This window comes from Brassica napus, chromosome C3 (assembly GCF_020379485.1).
Source record: "Brassica napus cultivar Da-Ae chromosome C3, Da-Ae, whole genome shotgun sequence".
In the NCBI taxonomy this organism is placed as follows: Eukaryota; Viridiplantae; Streptophyta; class Magnoliopsida; order Brassicales; family Brassicaceae; genus Brassica; species Brassica napus.
The window spans coordinates 27,958,551-27,975,563 of NC_063446.1; the positions used below are offsets into that span (position 1 = coordinate 27,958,551).

Genomic DNA, 17,013 nt, shown 5'->3' on the forward strand with positions numbered 1-17,013 from the left:
AACGCCATGTATACCTTTTCAAAAAAAAAAAACCATATATATTACTTAAGCTTATAAATATTTGAGAGAATTGGTGAAATAACCAAAGAAAAACTAAAATTAAGAATCTAACTATGAGTTAGAGAGATATAGGAAGAAAAAGGAAGAGTGAACCAAAAGGAAGAAAAAGAGAAGGATAGTTAGTTTTTTTTTATGGCTATAGAACCAAATTTCCCAAAATATTTTTAGGGTAAGATCAAACTGTTCTTTCTTACAAAACATTTAATATGATCTACAAATCAATTTTAAAACATTTTCTGATATAGTGTATATATAATTTAAAAGTAGACAAAGTAAACTTGTAAAACATCACATCTCTTTTATTTTTTTAAACATCACATATATATAGTCAACAAATTTCCAGAGGCGGACTATATATTATGTAACGTAGCAACTTTATGTTTTTACACATAAATGATACACAAACAACCTCAAACAGTACCTCAAATGTCCAAATCCAAAGATCAGCGACTAGTCCTCAACAAAAGGGTGCACCTGTTCATCACCAATCTCAACTGGATCATCACCGTTGATCTGGTCAAGCACAAGGACCAAACCCATCACGAAAGCTCCGTCGAAACCAGGTTTAATCTCGAGAGTGAACACATCTCGTCCAAGCATCACGTTCGTTGACGCGTTCACTTTGCGTTTGATCTCAGCCACAGTTCGCTTATTCGTGTCGTATATGAGACAGCTACGTTGCGAGAAGTCACCATCTATGGTGTACTCTTCTCCTGTTCCGTCGTAAACCTCTACTTCCATCGTGCACCGTCCGATTATTGACGATCTTCGGACGCTGAATATTGGTTTCTGACCGTCTGATCTCTCCCCGAGAAAACCCTCCCATCTTTGGTGCAGAGTTGGTCTCTGTTCATCAAAACATAAATCCAACCAACGAATTGACTCAGTATCATCTTGAATTAATAATTTGGTATAAAGACTTAGTCCATTTGGAACTCGGCTAAAAACAAATAGTTTATTAGATTGTGTAGCTCAAAACAATTTCTTCAGATTCTTTTCTAACAATTATTTAAATAAAACTTTAGCCAAATCCTTTTAATCAAATCATCCAAACACAAAAATTCCAAATGTAAGATATTTTCCCCAAATTATCAAGAACAAGAAGCATAGCCATCTATATATAAAATATCTTTACCAAACAAAACAATAGCTGCCAAGTGATCAATCTACACTCAATTAGATTTGTTCACACATACCATTTGTTTTTATGGACTGCAGCTGATCAGTTTATAATAGATAACAGTCCAAAAATGACTATGTTCAATGCTACACTCAATTTTATTTTTGCACGCATATTAAAAATAAGTATAAATATATCTTTTTGTAATAATTAAATTTCAAATAAATGTAAACTACTAATAATTTATTAATAAAACAAATTAGTTAGTTTATATTTTTATTATTAAAAATAAAGATTACATAGAAAACAGATTTTTTTTGTTTTGTAAATTTTTTTTTGTAAATGTGTTTAACGGAACAGAGAGAGGACATACTATGTCCACATGAACTTGTGATTCCTACCTGGACCAGTCCCAATTCAGTATAATCTTAAATTCTATCGAATTATTGTTGCAAATTTTGATTTACTGATTTTTTTTGTTCTTTTTGTTCAATTATGTTTCATGAATAAATACTTTTGTTACAGCGCAACAAGCAAACCATTTTGATTTAATGATTTTTTTATTTTTATTTTGTTTTTGTTTTAATTATGTTTCATGAGTAAATAGTAAATACGAGCTAGTATCACATATTCACATGAGAGGATGATGGATCGACTTAATTAATTCCTAGATATAATATGTTTTACCTTTCGTTTAACGGTGAGGAGACACTTTCCGGCGACATCCATGAGGACAAACTCGTCGTTATCTCTTGTGTCGGGTCCGTATGAATCGACCCTAAAGATGATATCGCCGTGACAGTCGTAGGCGGCGAAGCCATCACCAGTGTAGAAAAGAGAGGTTTTGCAGACAGTAAGTGGTTTGTCTTCTTCGTAGAGATATGCTTTGTCCACCACAACTCTTTTTTCACCCATCTCTTCAACTAATTCCATTTTCTTTTCTTTGGTGGAAGTTAAATTTTGTAGTTTGATCAACGAATGATTATGATATGGACACTCTTCTCCTCCTTGGCAATGCTTGTATTTATATTATTATATGGACACATACACGCGCGTGACGCGTATGTATTTTCTTAATGAAGAAATATCTCATCCTTCCTAAAGTCTAAATTATTATTGGACAGAAATAAAGTCATGAGTATAAATAGTTTTAATAACATGCGATGACTTTAGAAATGTTTTTTTTTTTTTACTTTAGAAATGTTATTTTTGATCGTTTTTGTTTTGTTTTTGTTTAGACGTAAGTTTAACCACTTTTATGTGTTTACACGCCGGTTTTAAATTGCTATGAATGTTCATTACAAATTTGTATATGTGGGTATTTTGAACATTGTTTAATGTTCTTTTTGTCCACAAATGTTTGATGTATTCACAGTTCACACAGCCTATTTATTGTAACTTCGTAAATATGTCTAACTAAACACTTTACGGTTTAATTAAAGTCTTTTTTGTAAATTATTAAACGATGCGAAAATGATGGATTTGGTGGATGGAAATGTAAATCAACATTTGTATCATCGTGAGATCTATTTGTACGTTAATAAAGTTTTATTAAAGTTAAGAAACAGTGAATCAAGCAAACACCAGCAATGTCCTAATCCTAGCCTCCACAATTAGACAACACACGTCGAATTAGGCGACGATTAGACAAACACGTCTAGTCTAGTTATGCGACACTCAAACATATATATACAAAATCACCATCCCTTGAGTAACATATATATTTGAATGATTACAATATACAACCTTTGAGAAATTAATATTTATCTTAATCATTAAATAGTATCTATAAAAATTTGTATTCTTCTACGCAGCTGCATTTCCGGTATTCTTTTTACAACATTTTATATGCACTAGATCCTTCCTCTACGCTACGCGCGGATAATATATTAAAATTTGTTACAATTATCATTTTTATTTGTATGTAAATTTTTGTATATTAAATTATATATAACTAATTTTTAAATTTGATTTTTTTTATATATTTTTAGTTTGAAGTAAGTATTTCTATTATATGTAACACAATTAACTCATAAAATATGAAGAATCAAGTCCGAGATTTTAGAGTTATGTAAAAAATATATAATTATGTATAGAACATAAATGATCTTAGTTTAAAATATCAGAATCTCATCTCGAATAAATTCACGAAAAGAAAAATACTCCAATAACCTACTTAAAATATAAAACCCAATTTAAAAAAAAAAGCGTACTTAATAATAATTTTTTTTGTGTAATAGTTGAAAACTGACAATTGAATATCGATCTACAATATTATTTTAATATATCTAATGGTGAAATATTAATTGTAATAAATAAATTTTGAATTTTGTAATATTACATGAATTAGAAGTCTTTAAAATCTAAAATCTATTTTATTAACATAATATATTTTTATTCATTTATTATTTAGACGTTACAAAATATTGCTTTAGTTTTATTTGTATATTATTTTTTTAATAATTTAGTTTCTTTTTAAGTAATTTTAAAATTATCAAGAATATAATATATTTAAAATTATTTATTTAAATATATCCAAATATGATGTCTCATTTTTATGTGTGTTTGCGTTGAGCATATTTAATTTGTAGTTTGTATATTTAATAACACTTTGTTGCGTGTCGTTCTATGGTTTTAATAAATGTGTTGTCATTTCATTTTTATTACTACTAACATGATTTTTTAGTGATCAGTGATAATGTATTTTTAACGTTATGTATTATATTTTATCGTATATTTTGTAACTCTTCATGATGGCACTTTTTTTAGAATCATTTTAATTAGATAATAGGTTTAAAGATGTAAATAAAACTGTGTATGTTGTAAATTTAGACTTTTTAGTGTAACTGAGCACTATCAATTATGGAAATTATATTATGATTTTATTTTACTAAATCTTTCTTTATGTGTATATTTTGTTTTATTTTGTATTTTTACAATTTTATTGCTTTATTCTTTAATTGCAGAGAATTGTAATTTCCAATTTTTGTTTCATATACCTTAAAAGTCATCGGTTGATTTTTGTTTGTTTTCTTTCTCCAATTACAATGTACAGTTCGACCGTTTCTTTTTTTTTGGGATCAAACTACTAATAACATCAGATAGAAAAGCTTAAACTCTAAAAATGGAGTGAGTATTTGTGCTAGAGAAAACTGATTTAACCACTAATATAGTGAGATATTATAATATTAGAAGATATGAAAACTTTTCTCTGCTGTCCTACGTTGGACATAATTAAGTTGTTGCCAATTGATTCTATATTTGTGATAACTGGAAATACATCTTTATGTCTTCCTTACATCATCCTTAATTGGTTTACGGTTCGACCATTTCTAATATACTGAGAGTAACATAATATTAGATGTTGATTATCTCCTTCCAATTAGGAATACACAAAATGAGAAAAATTCAAGGTGAGACCACTTTACAATTTTGTCCTCATATCTATATAGAGTTAGTTTATAGATTACTCTATTTGTTTCAAAATGTAATCAGTTTTAATTAAAATCTGTAATATTTAAAAGTTATTACTTTAGAAAATTGTCATTTAATATATAAATTTAATCAATTACACAGTAATTTACATAATTTAACTAGCCATACAATATCCAATAAATATAAAGTTACATTGAAATATAAAAATAATTTATATAGTGAAACAAAAATTACTTTTAAACCATTATATTATAAAACAAAGGGAATATTCAAATTATATTGAAACATTAGAATAGTAAGAATTAGAAAAGCTGAAATCTCAACGTCGATCATTTACGTCGGTCATGCCTTAGACTATCTTCAATGTATTCCTCTATTTTTTTTTCTCTAAAATAGATGAATTTCATAATAGAGATGGATTTGTCTCCGATGGATTTTTCTATTTTCTCTCCTAAAAAGAATATTATTTTCTAAGTTTGCAAATAATATTTTTTATTTGTGATAGTTGAAAACCAGCACAATTTATTTTAGTATTTTATAAAATTATGATATTATTTACACTAAATATTTTTTTTACAAACTATTAAGTAAATAAAAAAATATAATTATATTTATATAAATAATATATTTCACTAAAAAATATTTCCGGTTATAATTGTATAATTAAAAAGTTAAAGGATCATTTTGTAAAAACAAATAGAAGATGTGACATGGGAAAAATATAGTTTCTCATTGGTCGATTATTTTCGCCTACGCGGACACTCTATATGAGGCTTATATCCTCCAGTTTTAATTAAAATCTGTAATATTTAAAAGTTGTTACTTTAGAAAACTGTCATTTAATATATAAATTTAATCAATTACACAGTAATTTACATAATTTAATTGGCCACACAATATCCAATAAGTATAAAGTTACATTGAAATATAAAAAAAAATTGATATTGTGAAACAAAAAATACTTTTAAACCATTATATTATAAAACAAATGGAATATTCAAATTATATAGAAACATTAAAATCGTAAGAATCAGAAAAGCTGAAATTTCAACGTCGATCATTTACGTCGGCCATGCCTTAGACCATCTCCAATGTATTCCTCTATTTTTTTCTCTAAAATAAAGGAATTTCATAATAGAGATGGATTTGTCTCCGATGGATATGTCTCCGATGTATTTTTCTATTTTCTCTCCTGAAAAAGAATATTCTTGATATATTTTTTTCTAAGTTTACAAATAATACTTTTTATTTTTGAAAGTTGAAAACCAACCCAATTTATTTTAGTATTTTATAAAATTATGATACTATTTACACTAAATATTTCTTTACAAACTATTATGTAAATAAAAAATATAATTATATTTATATAAATAATATATTTCACTAAAAAAATATTTTCAGTTATAATGATTTAAGTAAAAAGTTAAAGGATCATTTTGTAAAAACAAATAGAGGAGGTAACATGGCAAAAATATAGTTTCTTATTGACCAATTATTTTCGCCTACGTGGACATTCTATCTACGGCTTATATCATCTTTTTATTACTTGTTTTGATATTGTCAGGATAAAATTAAGCCCATTATTTACGATACTAGGAAAAAAGTGTCCAAAGATTTAAAATATTGTTTTATTGATCAAATAGCAAACATTCAATGCATAAGAGTGAAAAACTTAGATTTAGATGTTTGTTTGTTGTATAAGTAGGTTGGTAGGTTCGTTTCATCTCTTCGAGTTTTGAGTTTGTATTTATAAAGACAATCGAATATATCTTTTAATATCATAAAAAAATTGTGTATATTCTAGATATTATAATATATTTATCTACAAGACTTTTTTTATCATTAAACACGAGTTTCCTCTAGTCCAATAGACATTATGAATTCTTCCTAGCTATGAAACTGGCGTTTGGTGTATTGATTTTAACCAAAATAACATCTTCTGAATTAATTTATGTCCAACATCTAATATAAATATACGAAACCTACAGTAATTATATGATATTGAACAGTTAAAACTCTTGGTTATGTTCGAATTCAATTTCTCGAATATTTTGTGCTAAACCGACATGTAACAAACTAAATGTCTTCTTCTATGTTTTTTTCGACAACTACACTGTTATGGAGGGACGTGCAATAATTGTCTTAAAAACGTGAAACGATGTGCGCCAAAAGGAATCATATAATCCTCAATGACATTATAAACTAGTCCTTATTCAACAAAGGAGAAAATCTTTTGATATTCTCCATTATCTTGAATTAAAGGTATATATACACATTGTTAATACGCACACCACTAACATGTATTAGTGTGAACAAAACTAGTCATTATACTATGGTAAGGAAACTCTCATACTCTTCTCTATCTTTTTGTGTGTGTTTTTCGTGTAAAATATTATACACTTAAGACATATAAAAAGAACAACAAGTAAAGCCCAACAAAGACAGATGAGAAAATAGCAAAGACTTGCGTAAACGTCGCTCTCAAACCTCATCTCATACTCATCGTTTTCGTATGAGTTTCTGTAGCCCAAACAATCTTCCTTTCTACGGTTTATAATATAAGAAACAATACTTCCTTCGTAATCTCCGCCTTGTATCTCTTATATAACTCATCTCTCTAAACCTAAAAAATGTTCCTCTCCGTTAAATCTAACGGTCATGTCAACTAATACCGTCGTCCCTCTCCGTCGCAGATCTAACGGATATCACACTAACGGCGTGGCCTTCAACGGAATGGAGAACATTGTCAAGAAAACCGACGACTGCTACACCAATGGCAACGGAGTAGGAGGGAAGAGCAAGGCGTCGTTTCTGACATGGACCATGCGTGACGCTGTCTACGTAGCGAGATACCATTGGATACCGTGTTTCTTTGCGGTCGGAGTTCTGTTCTTTATGGGGGTTGAGTACACGCTCCAGATGGTTCCGGCGAAGTCTGAGCCGTTCGATATTGGGTTTGTGGCCACGCGCTCTCTGAACCGCGTCTTGGCGAGTTCACCGGATCTTAACACCCTTTTGGCGGCTCTAAACACGGTATGTCGTATGAGTTAATTTAGGTTAAAACTATATTTAATGATTATCTTCAATTCTTCATGCCACACGGCCCACACCAAACATTTTGTATTTTTTCTTTGTCATTTAATTCGTAATAATATATTGAATTAGTCAAAATAAAATAGGTGGGGTTAGTGATGGATATACATAAATCTCAGATCTTTTCCTTTATTGTGTGTGGTATTAAACTATCCAGCTGGAGTTTTGCCGTCCAGGGTATCATGCAATGTTTAAGAGTTGATTTGAGTTTAGAACTCATTTTTTATAAAGATACATGTTTTACAAAAATAAATTTATTTCAAAAATACATTTTCTATGTATTAATTATACTTATTATTATTTTGTTAATTTTAATTTGTGAAAGTAGATAATCATAACAATAATGTATTTATAATCAAAATTTAATATTTTTTAATAAGTATAGAAACTCCAAAACATATATATATCGTGAAACACACAGAGTAGGTAGTGGTAGGTCTGGGACGGATCGGGTATCCGGGCAATTTTAAGGTATCCGGATTCGGATCCTTATCCGGCGGATCCATGATTTTACTATCCTTATCCGGATCCGGGGTTCTCGGATATCCGGGTGTCGGATATCCTTCTAAAAATTGTAATATCCGGCGGATATCCGGATCCGGATTTGGATCCTTAAAATAAATAAAAAATAATATTAAAATTTATAAAATATTAAAATAAAAAAAATATATAATGTTTTTAATTATTTCTATGTATAATATTACAAAATTTACATACAATTTATATATACTCTTATAAAAATGAAAATATATTAAATAAAATTAATTTTTATATATAGATATTACTATTTTTGAAATAGTTATTAGTAAAACTTACGGATCCGGATATCCGGACTAAAAAATAAAGATATCCGGATCCGGATCCGTCAACAACATTTTACTATCCGGATCCAGATTCGGCCACTCCGGATATCCGGATTTTCGGATCGGATCCGGATCAAATCTCGGATCGAATCCGGATCTCGGATAAAAATCCCAGGCCTAGGTAGTGGGCATAAATGTATTTAATGTAATCTCAGCTATCAAAGTAGTTGTATAATTTTATTTTTAACAACTGCCATATTTTTTGTTTGTTTTCTTTATAAAGAAGTAGTACAATAATAGATTAGATTGCTTTTAACTTTAAAGTTTCAACCCAATGAAAAGGGACACATGGTGATGAGTTGGAGACATGATCACATGCAATGTAAAGAGATTGGTTAGATTCGATTTGGTACTTGTAACTATTTAATATTGGTGGATGATGGGGACAGGTATTCGTAGCGATGCAAACGACGTATATTGTATGGACATGGTTGATGGAAGGAAGACCACGAGCCACTATCTCGGCTTGCTTCATGTTTACTTGTCGCGGTATTCTTGGTTACTCTACTCAGCTCCCTCTACCACAGGTCTCCCACCTCTTTACACAAATATTATATTATACTACCTCTCACTCTTATAATATATTTATATTGGCATTGTAGTAAATATATTTAATTATGTCAAGTCTCTAGATATTGTTGGACATGTGATTTTCCCTTGGCCGTTTCCATATAGAAAACAGTTGTAACTTTATAGGCCCCAAATATTTTGAACTTTTTATTTTCATTAAAACAAAAGACTATATATTATAATAATTTACTCTTAAAATTAATATATAGATATTGTACCAAATCGATATATTTATGTAGTCCCTATATATTGTTGGACGTGTGATTTCCCCTTGGCCACTACCGTACGGATGACAGCTGTAATTACAGTCCCCAAATATTCTTTTAATCCGGACATCTAAACTACAAATTATTGTTTCACAAAACACCTGATTTCTATAACAAAAGCAAAACAATTTGATTTATGAATGTTCGTTTTATACCTTTTATTTATAGGGTTAAATTATTTATTATTTTTCAAAATTTATATTGAAATGTTGTGAACTTAATGATTTCGAGTCTCTAAGTTCTTTTTATTATTAATCATAACATAAAGTGCCCTTATATATGAGAATTACAAAGAGATAAAAGAAAATACATAAATATGGAAAGTGTACAGATACAAGAAAAATGAAACTAGGATTTCTTTTCTCTAAGTCGCCTCTCTCTCTCTCTCTTGCGGCCGCCTCTCTCTCTCTAGGTATTGGGCCGGTTCTGGACCGGGCCGGTTATGGACATCCACAATATGATTTATAACACTCTCCCTTGGATGCCATAACCATACATGGATTGTAATACGCTTTGGATGTTGTCTCATTAAAACCTTACCAGGAAAACCCAGTGGGACAAAACCATGGTGAAGGAAAAAGAGTACAACACGTATTACTCCCTCTGTTCTGATCATCACTGAAGATCCTTCAATTTACCCATCCCAATCTGATGCGTGAGCTTCCTGAATGTAGAAGTCGGAAGTGACTTGGTGAATAGGTAGGCTAATTTGTCGCTGGAACGTACTTGGACCTCTCCAGCCTTTTGCAAATCGTGAGTGAAGAAGAATTTCAGGCAGAATATGCTTCGTCCTCGAACATGATAGTTGGTCCTTCTTTACCATCGGCCATGCCACAATCTGATTGAACATATTGAGTCATCGACCTCAAATACACACACACGAAATCTTGGATGATGTTGCTGTGATATGCGTGTACCACCATGTGTAAAACATAACTGTCTGAAAAACAAATCAACAAAACCAGATAACTCCTCTTTGGGCTGGTTAGTATAAAATAAACCAAAATCAAAGACTTCTTCATCGTCCTTCTTATGGACCAAACAGATCAATGTCTAAAACAAGACTTCTGCATCGTCCATCTCAGGAATAAATGGACTTCTTTATCGTCCACCTTTGGACTGAATGGATCAGTGTCCAAAACAAGTGATCTCACGCCCATGTACTAGATAATGGGTGAGGCTGATCCATATTAAATCTCTTGAGTACCCTTTTCTGTATATACTAGTTGATGCACAAGGATTTCATTGTTAATGTACTCAAGCTGTAATCCCAAACAAAACTTTGTTTTCCAAGATCTTTCATCTCAAACTCTTTCTTGAGATATTCAACTGTTTGAGAAATTGTATCCAGAGTTTCCTATGATATTCAGATCATACACTTTGATGATTTATCAATATTGTTCTCGAGAACTTGCTGTACTTTCAGCTCAATACCCTCTAGTACTTTCATTATCCAGTGGACCATATAAATATGCAGTCACTACATCAATTTGCTGCAAGTCTAATTTTCTCTCTTATATAGCCAGACTTATGAGAAATCTAAAAGTAGTTGCATCCACCACATGAGAGTATGTCTCCTCATAATCTATTACTGGTCTTTGTGAGAATCCTTGTGCAACATCAGCTTTATATCTCACAATTTGTATTCTTCACAAGACCCATTTATATCCACTGGTTTTAACATCATATGGCGTCTTAATCATATGGCCAAATATGCCTTTCTTCTTTAAACTATTTAACCCCATGTTTCCATTCAATCCAATCTGTTCTACGAGTGCGCACTCTTATATTGACGTGGGTTCATGATCCTCGCTTATATTCATAAATTCAAGTGCTACATTGTATGCAAATAAATCATCTTATGTCGACATTTCTTATTGGTTCCATTATGTTCCAGACATGATATAATCGATTGAGATTTATTATTATCAGGACCTTTAATACTTTGCAGCTTGGCGTCCCAAGCTACATTGTTTTGGTACCTGTACCTTAGAGCCGGTCGGCCTTATCTTCATGTCTGGGATGGTTTCCTTAGTAACCTCGGATTTGGATTTTGATTATCATTCTTTGCACCTTTTTTTTGTTTCCGAGGATTCTTATCTTTTGGAACCTATTGGTCTACCACGTTTCATACGTTGTCTAGACTCTGTAGCAACTTGACTGTGTCTCTTCTTGGACATCAAATTCGTTGGTGCTTTACAAGCTGGTTTATATATGACTTAGTCATTCTTTTTCGGGTCAGCAAATGTGTCTGGCATTTGATTAGCTAGCTTTGTAAATGTATAATCTTTGGACGTCCATTTCACATTCTTTAGCCCGAGGATCTTGCCAAGACATTGATGATTGATTCCATTATATTTCTTTTACCAGCTTTATTATTTTTCTCCTCATGGTCTTAAAATAATCTGTGTACCTAGCCTCAAATATAATCACCCGTAGTTGGTTCAATGTACTTTATTATTGTGGGAGAATCATATCCAACATATATCCCCATCCTCCTTTTGATGTCTCATCTTAGTTCTCTGTGGTGGAGCAATTAGTACATAGACAGCACATCCAAATGTCTTATGATGGAGTATGTCTGGCTCTTGACCTGTTAATAATTGTGATATGGGATATCTATGCTCACTAAATGGCCTGATGTGTATTAACTTAGGTGCATGTAAATTTCGTGTGGCCCAAGCTGTGAACGGGAGTTTTAAACTCATAAGTTATGGTCTATCAATCAGCTATTTGCGTTTTAAAAGATTTCGGCCAAGCTGTTCTTGGTATGAACATGTATCACAGAATTGTCCACACTTACCCCCATGGACATACCATAATCATTTAAACGCTTGGGACATGTATTCACCAGTATTATCTAGACATATAGTCTTTATTATGAAAAAGGGCTCGTAGCCGTTTTACTGGTGATGGCCTAATGAGTTTCCCTTGTGTACATGCTACACACGTGAGATTCTTTGGGATAACTTTTCTTATCTTTTAATGTGTGCATTTTGAATATCAATTTTCGCATCATGTTTGGACCAGGATGGCCAATCCGGTCGTGCCATAAAGTGTATATTTAGCAGGCTTTTAGCCTTTATCATACTGATCTATGCATAGTCTAGGTCAGTAGAGAATGCAGGTATAGTCTTTAGGACTTATTATGGCCTTGGACGATTTTATACATATATCTGAAGGAACTATTTGTTTCCTTCGCCCATTGTTTCAATATGGAAACCATTCATTCTTTTATCTTTAAAACTCAATAGACTGCTCTTACTCTTAGAGCTGGGTGAATATAAGGCATCACTGATTTCTAGATGCATACCCTTAGGGAATAATATATTAGCCTAACCATAGTCTTCTTTCAGACTGGCGATACCTGCTTTAGTACTTATATTGGCGTTTTTCAGTGTACTCATATAGAAAAATCATTCATTCATTTAATCTAAGCAGACAATGTAATAGAAATAAATTCAAGGAGATAAAAATCAGAGAAAACATACAAGCAAAGCAATCACACAAGTTTGATGTCGAAATCAGATTATCAACTTGATTCTTTTAGGCAATCATAAGTCTCATATTCCATAAGATCATCTTGATCATGTTCGAAATTATTTTCACCATCTTTATAGACCAAGTGGGTTTCAGGATTCTTCCCTTTCAGACTCACTTTGATAGAGGTCACATAAATTTTTGGAAGTCCTTCATATCTTAGTCCAATGGTTCCCCATTCCACATCTATGACACAATGATTTGGTCGAGCTTTGTGGTTTAAAGGATATACCACAACCACTGTCTTGACCATGGCTCAAATTGGGTATACCCACAGCCTCTGCCATAGTGATTCTCACGGCCAAATGTGTTGTAGTGGCCATGGCCATGTCCTTTTTACCCTCCACGGCCATGGCCGTGTGGTCTATCATCCTGGACGTGGTTAGATTCTTTGGATTTTTTCTTTTCCTTTGCGGCCTTATTGGCTTCAGGTAATGGGGTTGATCCAGGAGGTCTCAATTCATTGTTTCTTATTAGCTAGCAATAGACTCATCCACGGACTTGTAGTCCTGGATTTTGAGATTCCTCCATAGCTTTTGGTAATAACACCTTTCTTTGGTGATCATATCTCGATTTGAATTATGTCCAAAGGTCTAGAGGATTCTCAATTGTCAAATACTGATCTTTGAGACTCTCAATAAGATGATGGCGAATAATTAATATTTCCCTGTATCAATTTTTCTCATTTGGCATTATCGTCTTTTTGTGATTCATTCACCAAGTCTTTTGACTTTAGGATAAACTCAGTATCCAGTGCCCATTTCAAATAATTATCTTCTGAGAGATTTGGGGCAGCAAAATCCAAGTTGATTTTCGACATCTCAAATCAAATATCAATCAATTTTAGATCTCATAAAATATTTAACATACAACCATAAACAAGACATGCTATCAAGTCAATACATTTCTAATAAGCAAACAAGCCACACGACCAAAGGTGATATAATGCAATAAGGCCACACGGCCAAAGTGATATATGATGCATAATAAGTCACACAGATTTATCAAGCAAGAGTATCGACCAAACAAGATATTTCTATATGTTTTCATGCGGCCATATGGTTATAATGCAAACCTAGCATACTGATTCTATATGTACATGAGTGGAATTATGGAACCTCAATTTAAAACAATCAGATTCAATTAGGTTTTATCAAGACTAGCAATTAGATCAATAACCTAAAATAATCAAACGGATTCAAGCATTACACAATTTAGGGTTTCGATCCAAAAATAGGGTTTCAATCATGAAAAACCAAAACAATCAGTTTCAAGGCTGATTCTATCAATTTTATTAATCAGTTTCAAGGCTGATATTTATCAGTTTCAAGGCTGATATTAGCAAGATGGAATCAAGCAATCTGATTTTAGGAATACGCAAATTAGGGTTTAGGGTTTCAATTCTAAATTAGGGTTTTATCAATCAATCAGCTTCTAGCAAATAATCTTAAACCTGAGAACAGTTGATTATATCATGAAACTATCAACGTAGTATAATATGAAACCTCAAAACATTCAATTCAGATTATGCAAATACACTGATTCTATTTTAGGGTTTATCAATTCGAATTAGGGTTTATATTATAACAGATTCTAACATGCAATATTAAACCTCAAATCATTCAATCAGGTTATAAAAACTATCAATCCTAACTCACACGGATTTAAACCTCAAAGAAACATTCAATCAATCAAATAAAACAATCCATGCACACGTAATTTAGGGTTTACATATTTTAAAACAAGCAAAGCAATTTCAATTCATTCAGATTCGAGTTTAAACAATCTTAGCAACAGTTCTAGGTGATCAAAACAATCAATGAAGATTCAAATTCAAACAATCAAAATCGATTTTCAAATTAGGGTTTAGGGTTTCGAATTTGATCATTAGATCAAAGGGGTTTGATTTGAGATTCAAAACCATTAATGATTTTGATTTTAATTGATCAATAGATCAATCTCGATTTAGGGTTTGGGGTATCGAACTTTTGAGCTTCGATTTACTCAATAGGGTTTTGATCTATTACCCTATGGTTTTCATAAAGATTAGGATTTTAGGGTTTCATTCTTTATCAACAATCCAAATTCGATTATAGGTTCTTAGGTTTTGAATTACCTTTAACTTAGATGATTGTTGAAACAGGACCACCAAAGATTATGAACCGCGAGCTGCAACACAAACGGGAATGAACGCGAGCTATTCGCGAGCTGGACACGAGCTGATCCGGAACGCCTTGATCGTCGGGAACGCGAATGGTATGTTTGCGCACCAATCGCTATCGGCTTGCGGACGTCTGATCGGGAATGCGGGCTGAGGCTGAGATCGGACTGAAATCATCTGAAGCTGAGACTGGGACGCGAGCTGGAACAGACGCGGGAACAAGAGGCGCGATCGGATTAGGGTTCGTCGGTTCGCCGGCTAGGGTTAGGGTTTTAGGGTTTTGTTCTTTTGGTTTCTTAGCTTAGGGATTTTAGAGTTTCGTGCTGATAACGTGTTGTGAACTTAATGATTTAGAGTCTGTAAGTTCTTCTTATTATTAATCATAACATAAGGTGCCCTTATATATGAGAATTACAAAGAGATAAAATGAAAGACATAAATATGGAAAGTGTACAAATACAAGGAAAGGAAACTAGAGTTTCCTTTCTCTAAGTCGCCTCTCTCTCTCTCTCTCTCTTGCGGCCGCCTCTCTCTCTCTAGGTATTGGGCCGGTTCTAGACCGGGCCGGTTATGGACATCCACAATATGATTTATAACATGTAATAATAAATAACACTTTGAAAACAGAAAGATGTAAATGATAACTCATTTTGAAATGAAAGAGCAATCTGGTTGTTAGCGTAGAGAGGGAGGGTAAATGATAACTCATTTTGTACCGAGTACCGAACTTTTTTCTATCTATCAAAAAATGTTCCACGGGATGATTGACAGGACATATATCACATTGTCTCACTCATCTGCGTTCTACAGTTCTAGTTTCTTTTAAAAGACTACTTTCTTATGTTCAAGGATACAATGATTGAAGGTAATTATTTGACTCTTTTTACAGGATTTTTTAGGATCAGGAGTTGATTTTCCGGTGGGAAACGTCTCATTCTTCCTCTTCTATTCTGGCCACGTAGCCGGTTCAATGATCGCATCCTTGGACATGAGGAGAATGCAGAGGTTGAGACTAGCGATGCTTTTTGACATCCTCAACATATTACAATCGATCAGGCTGCTCGGGACGAGAGGACACTACACGATCGATCTTGCGGTCGGAGTTGGCGCTGGGATTCTCTTTGACTCATTGGCCGGGAAGTACGAAGAGATGATGAGCAAGAGACACAATTTAGCCAATGGTTTTAGTTTGATTTCTAAAGACTCGCTAGTCAATTAATCTTTTGTTTTCATTTTAAATGATTAGTTGAACTTAAAACATATTTGATTTAGTTAAAGTCCAATGAATTACATTTTTTTCTTTCAACTTTAATTGAATAGGGTTTCATTAGTTTACTTGAACCTAATTAAATGTGTACGTTATTGTGAAATATATAAGTTTCTTGTGGCCTTCCTACAACTATTTCATTCTATTCAATGTTAGCAGTTGCATGTGAGTCCATCCGAAATTCATAGGCTCTACAACTTAGTAAAAACATTGCCATATAAATTTGATAAAAATATATAACTAAAACAGATAAATCACAAGAAAATCATTTTATTCGACTGAATGGTGTTTTATAACATTCTGATATAATATAAATGTATTCAAATTGAAAAATCATTCGACCATATTGGTATTGCGTAAACTGCCAATATGCAAAATCTAATGATACAAAAAATCCGACATTAAATTATTAATGTACTTCCTTCACCATTTTTGGTGCAACATGTGTTTTGTTTTCCAAGAGTAGGTCAAGATGGTTTTCGTGTAAGTTAACGAGACAGGTACACCAATCCATGATCATTAATAGTAATTTGGTCCAGGGGAAAGCAACAGATCATAATTTATTTACTTTGTCTTTCTGTTGAGAAAATTCTCCAATATAATAATGTACTTAGCCTTTAAATATGTTAGTTCAACTA

The 17,013-nt window shown here is 32.2% G+C and overlaps 2 protein-coding genes across 6 annotated transcripts; one reads left to right on the forward strand and one right to left on the reverse strand.

The window, feature by feature from the left end:
• Positions 1–338: 338 nt before the first annotated feature.
• Positions 339–2,287, reverse strand: LOC106406818 (protein LURP-one-related 12). The gene is made up of 2 exons (XM_013847556.3): positions 1,868–2,287; positions 339–906 (listed from the first exon to the last, which is right to left on the reverse strand). The coding sequence occupies exons 1-2, from the start codon at positions 2,111–2,113 to the stop codon at positions 511–513; spliced, it is 642 nt and encodes a 213-aa protein (XP_013703010.1). The 5' UTR covers positions 2,114–2,287; the 3' UTR covers positions 339–510.
• Positions 2,288–6,935: 4,648 nt separating this feature from the next.
• On the forward strand, positions 6,936–16,414 carry LOC106406541 (phosphatidylcholine:diacylglycerol cholinephosphotransferase 1). 5 transcript variants are annotated; one of them, XM_048753109.1, is made up of 4 exons: positions 6,936–6,950; positions 7,309–7,648; positions 8,961–9,098; positions 15,998–16,414. In XM_048753109.1, the coding sequence occupies exons 2-4, from the start codon at positions 7,349–7,351 to the stop codon at positions 16,325–16,327; spliced, it is 768 nt and encodes a 255-aa protein (XP_048609066.1). In that variant the 5' UTR covers positions 6,936–6,950; positions 7,309–7,348; the 3' UTR covers positions 16,328–16,414. The 5 variants fall into 5 exon arrangements, with proteins under 5 accessions (XP_048609066.1, XP_013702687.1, XP_013702686.1 ...); XM_013847233.3 differs by lacking the exon at positions 6,936–6,950 and adding an exon at positions 6,987–7,194; XM_013847232.3 differs by lacking the exon at positions 6,936–6,950 and adding an exon at positions 6,992–7,125.
• The last annotated feature ends 599 nt before the right edge of the window (positions 16,415–17,013 follow it).